The sequence below is a fragment of the Ovis aries genome, chromosome 8 (assembly GCF_016772045.2).
Source record: "Ovis aries strain OAR_USU_Benz2616 breed Rambouillet chromosome 8, ARS-UI_Ramb_v3.0, whole genome shotgun sequence".
Classification (NCBI taxonomy): domain Eukaryota; kingdom Metazoa; phylum Chordata; class Mammalia; order Artiodactyla; family Bovidae; genus Ovis; species Ovis aries.
The window spans coordinates 31,793,014-31,809,149 of record NC_056061.1 but is presented as its reverse complement, the minus strand read 5'-3'; the positions used below and the strand labels follow the sequence as shown (position 1 = coordinate 31,809,149).

Genomic DNA, 16,136 nt, shown 5'->3' with positions numbered 1-16,136 from the left:
GGGTCTTTAAGTATCTAAATATTTTCTACATAATGGTGAAAACCAGATTTCTTACACTTCCACCAAGAATATAAAAATAAGTGGTTTTAAAGTAAGCTAGACCAGGAATACATTCTGGATAGGAAAGCTGTTAAACTTTAATATACTGCTGAGAAAACTTGTGGAGTTGTATCCTCTGATGGAAGGAAGGTCTTAAAAACAACACAAGATAATTTTCTTTGATGTAAGTGGTTCTATCCTTACTCTGGTACAAAAGAGAAATGAATGAAGAAAAATCGTTCATGATCTCTTGAAACTTTAAAAATATTATAATGTGTAATTTCAAAATTAAATTTAATTTCCCTTCAATATTCCTAACACTTTCTTTTAACTACTCCTTTCTGATGATCCAAAGTCAACTGGATAGATTGAGTCATGTCACCACCTGAACTTTAAAAGTACAACTGAATATATGTCTTTTCTTTTAATCAGATCGGAGTTGGAGTTCTGTTTCCCTGAGGCATTTGGAAATGAAAGTTCAATATCTAGGAAGGAGGGAAGGCCAACAAGGGATGAACCTGGGGTTATTATTAGCCACTTTAGCTGAGTAGGCAGATGGCAGATGGACACAGTAGAGCTCTACAGAACTTTGCACAGAAGCTCCTGGTGTGTGATCGTTGAAGTGTGAGATGATGGTCCTGCTGAACAGGGGTAGCCTTCAGTGCATGTAGTAAAGACAAAGAACAGAGGTTGGGTGATAGGAACCGAGCTTAGGACCTAACATCTTGACTCTCTTTGTCTTCCTTCTTTGCCTCTCTCCAACTCAGCAGGCAGAGATGCTGTACCAATAAGTACCAACCCCATGGTCCCACGTCAGGTAGGCTTAACAATTTTAGTAGGTATCTTTGGACAAAAAGGAGGCTTATTGGAGTCAATTCTAGTGGTGTTGATGAACCTAGAGCCTGTTATACAGAGTGAAGTAAGTCAGAAAGAGAAAAACAAATATCGTATATTAATGTGTGTGTGTATATATATATATATATATATATATATATATATATATGTATAAAGAATCAGAGAAGGCAATGGCACCCCACTCCAGTACTCTTGCCTGGAAAATCCCATGGATGGAGGAGCCTGGTAGGCTGTAGTCCATGGGGTCGCCAAGAGTCAGACATGACTGAGCGACTTCAGTTTCACTTTTCACTTTCATACATTGGAGAAGGAAAAGGAAGCCCACTCTAATGTTCTTGCTTGAAGAATCCCAGGGACGGGGGAGCCTGGTGGGCTGCCATCTATGGGGTCACACAGAGTCGGATACGACTGAAGTGACTTAGCAGTAGCAGCAGTATAAAGAATCAAGAAAAATGGTACTGATGAACATATTTGCAGGGCAGGAAGAGAGATGAAGAGAAACAACAGACTTTGGGCCCAAGGAGGGAAGGAGAGGGTGGGACGAATTGAGAGAGTAGTATTGAAACATATATATATACCATGCAAAATAGATAACTAATGGGAGGCTATTGCATAACACAGGCACCTCAACTGGTACCCTGGGACACTCAGAGGGGAGGGGTGAAGTGAAGGTTGGGGGGAGGTTCAAGAGGAAGGGGGCATGTGTACTTATGACTGATTGACATTGTTGTATGGCAGAAATCAATACAATATTGTAAAACAATTTTCCTCCAGTTAAAAATAAATTTAAAACAATTTTTAAAAGAGGCTTATAACCCAACTATAGGCTTATAACCTATAATCGATCTGTTCAACAAATAGTTTTGAAGATGTGTTTTGGTACCCCTGTCTACTCTGGTAGGTTGGATTATGGTCCCCCAAAGATGTTCATATCCTAATCACCAAATCCTATGAATATGCTATCTTACATAACAAAGGGAAATTGAGGCTGCTAATCAGCTAACCTTAAATTAGAAAGATTATCCAGGTGGGTTCTTATAAATGGAAGAGAGAAGCAGTAGAATAGGTAAGAGTGATGTGGTATGAGACCTAATGAACCTACTTTTGCTGGCATTGGGGAGAGAGGCAGAGACCAAAGCCAACAATGTGGGCGGCCTTTAGATACTGAAAAGGCAAGGAATTGAGTGTTGCCCTAGAGCGTTCACAAAGGGATGCAGCCCTGCCAACATCTTGATTAAGCCCAATGAGAACCATGTTGGACTTCCACTCTACAGAAGAGCAAAATAATCAAATTTGCATTGTTTCAAGCCACTAAGTTAGTGGTAATTTGTTACTGCAGCCATAACAAACTAACACACCTATGCTGAAATTCCCAATGACATTCCTCCCATCTTACGAAGCAGTCCTTAGAAGGAAGAAAACCAGAACCACTGCTAATTAATGGCCTATACTCTTGTACCACTCACGCATGGCCATGAAGACCTATTTGTGATGCTCGATTCTCCCCTGTAAAATAGAAACAATGATCAACCTCATAACACGATATGCTCCCCTCTTCCATCTCTCCAGCAAAAGCCCTCTTCACTGTCCCCTAAATCATGATTACATCTTTCTTTTTGTCCCGTTTTCATGAACAATACATTTTGCTGGGGATACTCAGAGTTAAGCTCAAGTCCCTGTAAGTGTATGGCAAATCTGGTCATATTCCTTATGTTTAATTCAGGATTGGGGACAGAGTAAGAAGTGAGTTTTATAGAAACAGTCATTCTAATTTAAACAAAATACAAATCGTGCACAACAAATACCCCAAACCTGCATTTTAAGACAGAAAGTAAATGGCAGTTGAGGCCAATTAAGATGATTCATTCTCCTACTAGTTTTTCTGTGAGCAGTTTAGGTTCCTTGAACTCACTAATAGTTAACAGTGAGAACTGAAAGTTATCTCTGTGGAAGGGATAAGCGGTTTATCCACGAAACGATTCCTCTGTTTCCTTTCCATAAAATGAGAGTGAAATTAGAACAATCTTATGCTTTAGCACTAGGAACTGTCGGTGAGGCTATGAAAGGTTTTGAATTATGTCTTTGGGAAGTAAGAAACTGAGATATGAGTCAGGAATATCCCCTTCCATCCTTTATTCTTACTAAATGCTGCAGAGTTTTTGTCTCTTTAGCATTTTTGGTGCTTTGATAGCTAATGTTTATAGTGTATTTACACAAATAGTTACATTTAATCCTCTTGTATTAAAGATGAGAAAAATGAAACAAAAAATGATGAAGAAAATTGCCCAGAAGGGTACAGTTACTACTTGGTGGATTAGATCTCTGGGACTTCATAGCCCTAGTTTTTAATCACGGAACTTTATCACACCTTGAAGGATGCACTTTGCATGAGATAGGCTTAACATGCAATGATTTTGCACAACATACTTTATATAGGCAGGTCCCCTCATACCAGGAGTGTTTCTAACTTTCTTCTCCACCTGCCCAAACAGTACTTAACAGTCAAAGCCCGAATCTTTCAGTTTCCTCCCTAAGACCTTTCTCCTTACCTCACAGCAGATCAGCAGAAGATGAGCAACCATTGTTGTATCCTTTGCAACATTCAGCTCAGGGCTTTGCATGTAGTAGGCAGCTGCTGGGGAGTGGAAATGTCCCTGGTCTTTGTCTCAGAAGAGCCAGACTTGAATCTGCTTTCCCTGTTACTAGTAATGTGTTGGAGATTCAGTGACCTCATCTGTAAATAAGAAGCTAAAAGAAAAGAAAAAATGTCATATTTATTTCACAGATTTGTGATCAAGATAAAATGAGCTCTTGCTTATAAAAGTATTTTGTAAATTAAAGAACCATTCCAATATGAGGGATAATAGTATGGATAATAGTATTATCAAGTAAGATTGTCAAATAAATTTTGTGTTGCATTTCCTGAATTAGTCCTGAGACTGTAGAACTATATAGACCAGTTTTATATGTGAGCACATTATTATGAAGGCATTATACTGCCATTGAGGATGCCTGTGAGATCAGGACTGTCTACCCTGGTAAAGAGAAGTGAGTTTTCAAAACAAACTCCAAGTGTTTGTCTATTCAATAGACAATTGTGAGCAGCTCCACAAAGTCTCTGGCCTCAAATTAGAGCAAAAAGGGATTTGGTCCAGACATAAGGAAATGCTTCATGAATATAGAGACTGTGAAACCTACTATTAAGGGAAATTGTGGAGACAAATAACAGCCACAAATAAGTGACTTCATGCTGCCAAATTGACCAAAGAGAAAAAGAAAACATGTTTATATTTCAAAATGAGGATGTTCTGAAGCAATTAAATCTCTTCCCTCACTAAATTGACATATTTTTGGTCTTAATGGCACTATAAAATTAAATCCTTTAAAAGAGATTTAAAATATAAGAGATGGCATCTCTTCTGTGGAAGAAGGGAAAACAAAATGAAGAAACTATTAAAAATAGAACTATTCAAGAATACATATTACAGAATACCATAAAAACTTATTTAAAGATAATAAAGTCTCCAAGAAATGGTCTCAATAAAATTAAAACCATCCCACATAGATCCCTTCTCTTTCCTTCCTTGGATGGCCTCCTCCACCTCCTGCAACAATCACACTATTTGAACACCCATCATTCTTATGCTGAGACTGGGGACCACAGCACCCTACTTGGCTTAGTAAGTGGTCAGTGTAGAGAATGTAGAGTGGCTTTCAATATCTATGTGGATGTTACACCAGCACTGGTGAAAACCTAACAGCATTACAGATGGGGTTTCAGTCTAGCTCTACGTTGCATGTTCTTTTAAAAGTATGGGACCATTTCTGCGACGACTGAACACTGACAGCGACTGTAATCTGAATCCAGTCAAAGGTCACTGACTGTGCTCCACACTCTGCAATAAGCTTATCAGGGCATCTCCTGAAATAGCAGTCACTTCCCTGTCTCCTTCATCTTCTTAGCTCTTTGCCTTCCTCCCCCTTCCCCCGGCAGCACCCACCCTTCCCTTTCGGGCATGTGTCCTTCAGCAAGGTTCTCTTTTTTCCTGGGCTTTTCCTGTTGCCATCACAAAGCCCTCAATGTCCTGTATGGGGTATCTTCATCTAACCTGGAGTCAAAGGCCATTCTTGCCTCAAAAAAAAAAAAAAAAAAAAAGAAAGAAAAAGAAAAGAAAATTCCCTAATTGTGTCTTCCTTAAAAGAGAAGAGGATATAGTTTTAAACTAAATGCTAAATGAATATATACTGAAGAAAATTTCTATATGAAGCAATGTCATTTCATAATTTCCTAAGAGAATCCTGGAGTGAAAAATGTTTCTATCAACTCAGAGAATTTGTCATGCCAGCAGCGTTCCTTTGCATTTCTTGGGTCATTGGCTCAAGACTCAATTTTTTCTAAAATATGAAAGTAGATTATTCAACAAATACTTCTAAGGCGTCTGCCAAAATGATTACTAAAACGTGTGCCATGTGGCTCCAGGTCTCTCGACATTTCAGGCATTTATTATCTCGAGCAGTTGCCTGCCAAGCTCCAAGATCAGCAATTATGTGGAAATAAAAATGATTAGTATTTTACTGTAGCAAATGTGACTAGCTGATTGCCAAAGACAAGGTCATTTGTGCAGAGAATTGGCCAAAATCTCTAAGTAAACCTGACACAGGTACTTCGCATGGCTGGGGGCACCTAATGTGCCTGTTTTGAGTTTATTCTGGAGTAGTTTATTCACAGTTATTAACCAGTTTCTTTGCATAGTGTCTACAGTGTGAAAGCACTGCCAGGACCTTGGGGGGAGTGAGACCCAAGTCCCGGGCTCAGGAATTGGGAACTACTCTGAGGGCATGGAAGCTGGGTCTTTCACTGTAACGTACAAGGCCAGGCTCCAACTCCCTCTCTGCCGCATCTTCATTGACTTTCCTCCTGCTTTGCTGCACTCCCACAACACTGGCCTCGTCTCTGTGCCTGTAACTTCGCAAGTCAGTCCTTGCTCACAGCCTTCGTCCCAAATACTCCAACTGCCTGGCACTCCCAGATACAGACCTGCAGGGCTCCCTCCTCACTTCACTCAGGTCTCTGCTCAGATTTCCCCTCCTCAGAAAGCCCCCCTCATTGTCTTATCTGAGAACACTTCTGTCACGCATCATCTCCTTTCCCTGCTTTAATTTTCTTTATATGCCTTCTGTTGCTTCCTTCATAGATGTGTTTTTAGTGCTTCCTACAGCATCTGGTACATAATTGGTGCTTAGAAGACATCACTAAAGTAATGAATGAATGGAAGGATGGATGTTCCACCTAAGGAGGGCACTGGACAGATCTGCAGCCAATTGCAGTACAGTCAGGGCTAGAAGCTGTGTCTTCTGTCCTTTGATAGTTCCTCTCATTCTCACACTCCTTAACTCCAAAACTTCCCACTCTCCCATTCACCCAGAATCATGTGCTCCCTGTGATCCTGTGAAACTTCCTTTTGCTATTAGCTTTATCTAAGCAAGGTGCATTTTTTCCTTTCCCTTTGGATGAAAAACTCATCAGTTTTCTTGGCTAGGGTCCATTGAAAGATTGCAGGAAGATTTTTTTTTTTTTAAGAATTCACATGTAAACTAAGCATCCCATCTTTGTAATCATTCCTCCTAAACAAGTCATATATTTTGGGAATATATATAGCATATATATTTGAACAAACATATGTATACACACAGGTTTCCCAGGTGGCTTGGTGGTAAAGAATATGCCTGCCAATGCAGGAGATGCAGATTTGATCCCTGGGTCAGGAAGATCCTCTGGAGAAGGAAATGGCAACCCACTCCAGTATTCTTGCCTGGGAAATCCCATTGACAGAGGAGCCTGGCGAGCTACGGTCCATGGGGTTGCAAAAGAGTCGGACGTGATTTAGCAACCAAACAACAACATACATACCTATACACACATATCATAAAAGAGCTTACTCTCCCATTTTTGACTTGGTTTGGGTTTCCTTTGCTTTTGACCTTGCAGTCAGAATACACAAAGAAACTGTGTTTATTATTCTCCTCAGGTTCTTCCTAGAGCTAAGTGCTCTAACTTGGAACAGAGATTTTGGTTAGCTTTTTAATCGGTTGTGTCTTGGTAATGGTTTTTGTGAGATAAAAGCTCTACTTGTATCTTAGTCATTACGGAGAGTGAGTCAATTCAAGACTTCAAGTGAGGTTTATTATCTTCAGAGATTAAGGCAGTAGTTTCTGAAGAAATTTTTTAAAAAAGATCTGATTAATTAGAGAGCTTCACTGGATTGTGTTCTTCATCATCAGAGAGACGTGCTTCTGGCTGCTATTTCCTGTGTCAAACTTCCCCCTCATCCCTCAGGTTTGCGCTTATGACAATTAGGAGGGCCGGGTCTCAGCCACCGCCACCCACACCTCTTACCCACTAGCACCAGTAGTAAGGAATGTCAAAGAAAACTCAGAACATATGACCTGGCTGGGAAGAATTAAGGACTCACATTTCATTTATTTATGTTTCCTCATCATCTATGCCTGCTGTTCCCTTTGACTCATCCATAAACTCCAGTCATAGGTCAAGCTCATAACTGGACACAAATGAGTATATGTAAGAAGTATGAAAAACATCCAGTAAATATTGGTTAAATTGAATTAAATGGATTGAAAAATATCCCACTGAGATATAGACTTCTTAGGGATTGTTTGGTTGCAAAAGTCAGAAACCTAAATGACCAGCTAAAGTAAAAATATGAAAATAAAAAGTGAATTCATTGGGAGGATATGAGTAATTCTTTATGAGAGAAAGCCTGAGAAGCAGAAACTCATCAGGAATGAAGGAGAATGCTCTTTAGGGTGGTTAGTTCTCTCATTTCTGAAAGATTGCTCTATTCTCTCTCTCTGATTTTCCTCTTTTTCCAGGCTGACTTTAACATTTTTTTGTTTTGTTGAAGTGTAATTGACCTAAGACACCATGTTACAGACTGACTTTTTTGACTCCTCAGTGTACATGACAGAAAACAGCATCCCCAGTCCCACATGAACTCCATTTTGAAGTGCTCAGTATATTCCAACTGGATCCACACAGTTCCAACATGTGTAACACCTGGACACTGGCTTTTGACCTCATTGTTAAGAAGAATTCTTCTCCACTAACTTTGGATGTTGCCTGACATTCTTTTTAATACAGTACTCCAGACAGCCATTACCAGTTGTTTGAAAATGCCCATTTCTGTTCTAATTCCTCTTTCACTGAGCATTCCTCCAAATATTTCACGGTAGCTATGGGGTCTACACAGTGAGTGTGTCACTCTAAGGCTGAGTATCTCTAAGTTCTTGAGCTATATGACTGGTTTTGAGCCTCCTTTACTCTCCTGGTAATAGAAGAGCTGCATCAAAAGCTCACTTAACATACAGCAATTCAATGATGTCTGTGTTCCACCAAACAACAACGACAAAAGCATTGGCAAGAAATCCCTTTATGCTATCCTCCTTATTTACGCTCACCATTCCCACAGTATACACAGTGAACCCAGGAAGGGGAACCTATAGGGAGCATACATAGAGAAACAAAAGGACATCATTTGTAGCTTTTGAGCTTTCTATACTGGCAAAATAAAATCTACTTAAGGAATTTCCAAAGATAAAGTTGACTCCATGTGATTTATAGTGTTGTGACATTAGAGCTTACACCCCAACGAGAAGGCAACTTAATTCTGTTCTGGAGGTGGTTCAGTTTACCCTTCTTTCACTTTAGAACTTGAAGCAGTACACCCCCTGTGTTCTCAGCAGCAGCAGCAGCTTTCATCTTATCAGTTCTAGATGCTATAGTTCTCATACACAGCACCTCAGCAGCACCGAGCTTACTGAAAACCAAAATCCTGCATCTGTAAACATGCACAATAAAACTCAAACACAACGCACCCACTCGAAATGTGAATGAACATAGAATATGGTCAGCTCCACCCAGCGCCGTCCTCATTTACCTTGCATTATCTCACCCCACTAGGTAAAATTCTACTCCAAGGGTGTGATTTGACTATCGTTTACAAGATGACTCAAGCAAAAAGCACACACTAGAGAGGACACAATACCAAGAAGATACTCAGCAAATGTTAGCCTCTTCCAACCTCAGTAGCGGCTCTATCCTGAACAGTTATCTTTCTAACCTCATCACCTCATCAAGCCTGTTGTGATGTTTCTGGTGCAGCGTCTATCACCCAACCAACTTCGTTATTTTTTCCAGGTCTGTATGTTTCTGATTTGCTGACTGACTTCTGGACAGCATTTTCCTACCTTTTTCCATGTTCAAACCAAGTGGGAGACAGTTGGCTCTGTTTAACAGAGTGCCTTGTGGTTAAAAATTATTCTAAAATGTCATTTAATGATTTTCGAAAAATTACATGTGTTGAAATAACTTTCTAGGCCACAGATGTAGCTACTCCTGCCTCGGGTGCCATGTCAGCAAACTGAAAGTGGGATGGCTTTTCTGTCCCTGCAAATCCTCCACTTGGCTATAGACACAGTCTATCTGGGTGGCCAGTCCCCAAATGCCAAGCCACCTCTGGGCCTTCTCACCCCAAACAAGGGTGACTACGTGGCCCCAGCCGATCAGATATTTTCTATTTTTTTCTTCCTTAATCTTTATTCTTTATCCTTTTAAAGCTTCCTGCCTTCTGCCCTATTTTGCAGTTCTGGTGAAACAGACTATCTGCTGCAGGAAGTGTTAAATAAAAAGCGTGTTTGTACCACCTAAGTTGTCTTCTTTAATCATTTTTTAAACACAGGTAGCAAGTTAAAACAATAGAACCCAATCCTCATAGCTGGTCTTCCATTACAGAGTAAAGATTCTCAAGTAGCAGAAGAGAAATAAAGGAACAAGAGTTGTTCATCCACTTTCTCTCGTGTTTAAGGTACACTGAATTTAGTAATCTGGCTCCCCAGCCTCCACCTATGGCTCTGCTTCCAGTATTTGTTCATGCCTGTACTAAACCTGCAGATACAGTAAAACAGAAAAGTACAAGAAATTCACCAAAGGCTGTTAGGAGATCTTCCAAATGATTAAGGATGACAATGCTATACAGAAAATGAAGACTATCAAGAGATTTGAGATACCTTGAAGGAAGAAAAAGTTTACTTGCATTATTTCAGGAAGACTTTTGATACCGCTTGATACCGGAGAACACTGCCCAAGTGAAGGACAGACAAGAAGGGAGAAAGAAGAAACCAATTTCTCAAAGAGGAGAGAGAGCTAAAAAGAGAACTGTGAACCACCAGACAAGCATCAGGCTTAAAGTGGTTCGATTTATATGTAGATGATCTAAAGATAGAAAATAGAATTGGCACATGAGGCTCCAATATGCCCCTTCCTCCTAGAAACTTCTAAAGGTGAAGGTCAGTATTTAATAAAACCACAGAGGTTAATCAAGAAACACACACATACATACTTGTAGATGCATAGACAAATAATGTTTCATACATAAATTAAACATATGATTATAATGTTAAAGTTAATAACATCATAAACATATATAAAGTGTTGTAAAGGATTATGTACCCTGATTTTTAAACAATTGTATAGCAAAAAATACAGCTGAAAAACGAAGGACCCTGCATGATTAAGGATAAGAGCTTTGTATCACTTGCTATACACACATCTACACACACACACACCACTCTATATACACTTAAAATTTTTAGGCCTGATCTCTAAAGCAAGGAGAGCAGTGTGGGATAGAAAACTGCTCTAAGATAGGGCATGGTGTCTGGAACTAGAACACCCCAGATTTGAGTCCTGGCTTGGCCACGTGATGTTTACTTTGACTAAAGTTTTCTGAGTCCCAGTTTTCTCATATTTAAAACCAACATAATAAGAGAGAAGTGACAACATGTAGTCTGTAACAACTACGTAAGTTATTCATTATTAAGAAACATTTGACCATTGACTTTACAGCTCTCAGCTAAATATTTCCATAATCCTACCAAGATTCACAAATGTCATCTCCTTTCAAGTACTGAGTAGCAAGAAAATGAACAGAAAGAAAAATTCCATTTCTTGAGTCAAGTATTCCTGACTGTGCTGCTTGTGTTTATTCCACTGGTATTTTAATAATTAGGAAAACAGCAATAATGGAAGCACCAATAAAAATAACTCCACTTAGAAAAAGTAAAGCAGCCAGAAAACCAATTCTGACAGTATCTTTATACATCAGAAAAAATTAATTTTGTAGTGCTATATTGGTACTATCCCTAGAGGTTGTCTGTCCTAGACAAGTTGTATTAATTATCAGTCCAAGTTCAGAGCTGGAAATAGAAATACCTCTAGGTATATTAAGGAGAAAGAGGTTTAATACAGAGAAATAGGGTCTTCAAAAGTTGCTAGAAAGGCTGGAGGTGACCACTGAAACGGCTGAGCTCAAGAGCAAACTGCTTCTACACCAGCAGCCTCTTCAACACCCCATTTCCTCTTGACAGCTTTGCTTGTCAGCAGGAAAAAAAATCACAACTATAGATCCATGTCCACTAACATTTGTAAAGAAAAAGATAGACAGTAAGACATTTCAGTGTGTTAGTTACTAACAGCAAGTGTTCAGGGGTCACAGGGGCCATGCTTGTGATGGTTGGTTTTCCTCCCTGAGCCTGATTGTAAGATTCGGTGTTCTGGGTGGTTGGAAAGACAGAGTCACTTTCTTCATTTATGAACCTTTTTAATGAGAGACAATCAAGTGTGATATAACCATTCTGACTATTCAGTGCATGATTTTAAGAATAATGAAAACAATTTTAGAAGCAGAGATAAAACAAAAATATTCTTTGGCACTAGGGAGAGAAACAAAGAAAGAATTATTTTATTACCATTTCTCCTGTACATTATAAATTTCCAAACCAGCAATTTGGGTGGCCTTTAAAGTGAAGTTTAAGGGAACTTCAAGATAATTACCTGGACTTGAGACTGGAAAGTACCCTTAGTCCTGTTCTAGATGGTGGCTTAGAGTTCCTGATGTGTGCAGCCTCACTTAAGCTGAAATTGAAAGTTAGCTCTGAAATAACTCATTTTACAAAATCCAGAAGATTGAATCTTTTTTTTTTCAGAGATTGAATTTTAAATGAGAATGCAAACCTTCTCTGCTTCTTAAAAATTTAGGTGTCTTCTATGATTTTACTATCAAGGCATATGTACCAACATGGTTTCCTCACTGGGACCTTCTGCAAAATTTGGCCCTCTTGTACTTGGTTTTCCTTCTACCGTCCTAGGCAAATCATAATCATTTGTTTTTCAGTTGATGGACATTATCTGAACTGCCATCCTTATACTAAGACTCAGGTGAAGGCAAGCTTGGGCAGGAGGGAATCAGTGTGTGTGTATACATTCACCATCTCGTCCTATTCTTACTTTATCCACCCTTGAGACCTGGAAGATCAGGCGCACTTGCTCCATCTGGTGCATGGACACCCAGTGTTCTCAGAGTGGTTTGCTTCTGACAGTTTCAGCTGCTGGATCAACACTTATTTTTTTTTCTAAATGACTCAGATCTTTATGTTCTGTTGCTCTAGGGTAATACCTATGACAAATATTAGAACATGACAATGCAGGGCTAGAAAGAGTGGACGTGACAACTAGCATTCACTTTCAGGAAGTAGCATCTGAAGGCTATAACTCTTCAAGCTTGATGACTCAGCCACCCAATGCCCAGGTACCTACGTGGCATATTCCTATAAAAAAACCCCCATATTTCCCGCCATAATATATTACTTGGTTATAGACATAATAAAAGTTGAATTTGATGGCAAGAGTCTTGGTTTCCAAAGAGACCCAGTGCTGGGCTCATGAGCCACAGTTGTGATCAATTCTATAGATAAGTATGGATGGCACTGTTGTTAATTTCTCAGCTTTACTGAAACATTATATGCCAAGCACTTCCCTTTAGGTTTTATGTGGAATAGCTCTGTGATTTAGGGACTATTATTATTTGTATTTTATAGCAGAAAGTGATGTATGGAGGGGTTAAGTCATTTGTTCAAGGTCATACAACAGTGGCAACCTCAGAATCTAAATCCTAGCCTTTGGAATGAAATCCCTCCCTGGTGTCTCTGTTCATACTACTGTTATTAATCTGGGCATGCAGCCTCAAAATATTAGATCTGGAAGGGATCTCAGAAGTTATAACTACACATTTATTGTAGGGATGAGAAAAATGAAGCCAAGAGAACTTTAAATGACTGTCTTGAGGATCCATATCTGGGTCATGGCAAAACCAAGAAGATAATTAATGTTTTTTTTCTATTACATCACACTTTGGCTTTTCTCTGCCATTGTTCTTTATGCTAATGAATCAGTAGGTCTTATCCACTTCCTTCCTAACTTTTATGATCTCTGTTCTTTTCCTCTTATCCCCATTGCTATCACCCAAATCTAGGCACTGGTTATCCTTTGCCTAGAAGAGTGAGGTTACCTCTGACCAGTCTCAGGACGGCCTGTCTCTCTTCCTTCAACCGGATAGAAATGAGATCAAACGTAATCAGTAATTATACAAGCCACCTGTTCAAAAATGTTGTGTCTAGTCCATTCAATCATTTCCAGTGTTGCCAAAGCTCTCCCTTACAATCACTTATTGTTATTTTTAAAAAATCTGTAAACATTATTAATGCTCAACTTTCCCTTGTAATTAGAGGCAGTTATTAATTTTTTTAAAATTATAATTGAGTTTGGGTTTTCAGCTGATTTTGGTGGCTCAGCGGTAAAGAATCTGCCTGCCGAGCAGGAGATGTGGGTTCAGTCCCTGAGTCGGGAAGATTGCTTGGAGAAGGAAATGGCAACCCACTCTGGTATTCTTCCCTGGGAAATCCCACGGACAGAGGAGCCTGGTGGGCTACAGCCCATGGGGTCACAAAGAGTCAGATACAACTTAGCGACTAAACAGCGACGACAACAACAACATAGTTGTTTTACAACATTGTATTAGTTTCTGGGGTAAGGCAAAGTGATTCAGTTATATATACACACACACACACATAATCTTGTTCATAGTCTCATATATGTAATTGAATATATATGTATATTCTTTTCATATTCTTTTCCATTATGGTTTATTACAGGATCCCTGGGCTGCACAGTAGGACCTGTTGGTTATCATCCTATATGTAACAGTTTGCATAGCAAGCCATCATCTCTTGATGGATTGGTGCAACAGCTTCCTAACTGGTCTCCTTATTTTCCTACAGTCTTTTCTCAATACAGCATCTGAAGTGACCCTGTTAAAATGTGAGTCAGACCATGTCACTCTATCACTCAAAGCCTCCAATATCTTCCATCTCACTCAAAGTCAGAGTTCTTACACTGCTTACAGAGACGTAAAAAAATCTGCCCTCCATCCCATACCCCACCTCTCTGACCTCATCTCTCCCCTTTCTGGCTCCACATCAGCCACTCTGAATTTCTCAGAAACTGCAAGCAGGTGACAGGACTTTTATACTAGCTTCTGGTCGAATGCTTTTCTCCTAAACATTTTGATGCCTGCCCTCTCACCTCCTTCTATACTTAAAAACACACTTTCAGGGATGCTTTTCCAGATTATTTTTTTCTGAACTTGCTCAAACATCCCTGGCTTTGTCCTCTTTTCCTGCTTTATCTTTCTTTATAGCAATTTTATGATTTGTATGTAGAATAGTTGAGATCTCACTTCCTGCCTCTACGAAAGACAAGCTCCATGAGAGCAGGGATTTGTCTTTTTTTAATTCATAGTTGTTCCATTGTCAAGCACTTAGTAAATATTCAGCAGATATTTCTTGAATGAATAAAAATTTGAGAGCTGGTGACACCTGACAACATGGATGTTTCCCCAATTTTCATACTTTAAAAAAGAAAATATCTACAATTAGAAGAGAAACAGTATTTAACAATGTGTGAGCCTTGATTTGGATGAATGTGATTCTAAGCATTTTAATTTCTTTTCTTCTGTAATTACTTATATGTACTGGGTTGTCTGTAATGAACATGTTATATATCTTTAAAAATTTTTAAATTGGGCAAAGGTAATAAAGAGCTTTAGTCAACAATAAGGAACAAGTTAGCACGGGTGGATGGCTCACATAGCACAAGACAAAAACGTCACCTTAGAATACAATGTTGGATGTCCATTGACAGATGAATGGATAAAGAAGATGTTAGATACACACACACACACACACACACACACACACACACACACACACACACAATGGAATATTAGTCCTTAAAAAGAATGAAATAATGCCATTTGCAGACACATGGATGGACCTAGAGGTTATCATACTAAGCGAAGCAAGTCAGAAAGGAAAGATAAATACTTTGTGGTATCACCAATATGTAGAATCAAAAATACAAATGAACATATCTAGGAAACAAAAACAGACTCACAGATATAGAGAACAGACTTGTGGTTGCTGGGAAAGAAGGTGGGGAGGGAAGAATGGGAGTTTGGGATTGACAGAGGCAAACTATTATACATAAGAAGGATAAACAACAAGGTCCTACTGTATAGCACAGGGGACTATATTCAATATCCTGTGTTAAACCACAATGGAAAAGAATATTAAAAAGAATATATATATACACATGTATAACTGAGTCACTTTTCTGTACAGCAGAAATTAAATACAACATTATAAATCCATTTTACTTCAATAAAATAAAAAAATAAGAATAATAACAACAAAAAGACATACCTACCACAATATGTTCAGTTCAGTTCAGTCGCTCAGTCATGTCCGACTCTTTGTGACCCCATGAATCGCAGCACGCCAGGCCTCCCTGTCCATCACCAACTCCCGGAGTTCACTCAGACTCACATCCATCGAGTCCGTGATGCCATCCAGCCATCTCATCCCCTGTTGTCCCCTTCTCCTCCTGGCCCTAATTCCTCCCAGCATCAAAGTCTTTTCCAATGAGTCAACTCTTTGCATGAGGTGGCCAAAGTACTGGAGTTTCAGCTTTAGCATCATTCCCTCCAAAGAAATCCCAGGGCTGATCTCCTTCAGAATGGACTGGTTGGATCTCCTTGCAGTCCAAGGGACTCTCAAGAGTCTTCTTCAACACCACAGTTCCAAAGCATCAATTCTTTAGCGCTCAGCTTTCTTCACAGTCCAACTCTTACATCCATACATGACCACAGGAAAAACCATAGCCTTGACTAGACAGACCTTAGTCGGCAAAGTAATGTCTCTGTTTTGAATATGCTATCTAGGTTGGTCATAACTTTCCTTCCAAGGCGGAAGGGTCTTTTAATTTCATGGCT

At 39.3% G+C, this 16,136-nt stretch overlaps 1 protein-coding gene across 12 annotated transcripts in view; it reads right to left on the bottom strand.

Annotated features, from left to right (window-relative positions):
• PREP (prolyl endopeptidase) overlaps positions 1-16,136 on the bottom strand; it is a 584,413-nt gene that overhangs the window by 194,005 nt on the left and 374,272 nt on the right. For all 12 annotated transcript variants that reach the window (XM_060419547.1, XM_060419550.1, XM_060419545.1 and 9 more), the window contains one exon: positions 3,444-3,642. In XM_060419547.1, the coding sequence (XP_060275530.1) occupies positions 3,444-3,515 (72 nt within the window). In that variant the 5' untranslated portion in view covers positions 3,516-3,642. The remainder of the gene's footprint in view (positions 1-3,443; positions 3,643-16,136) is intronic.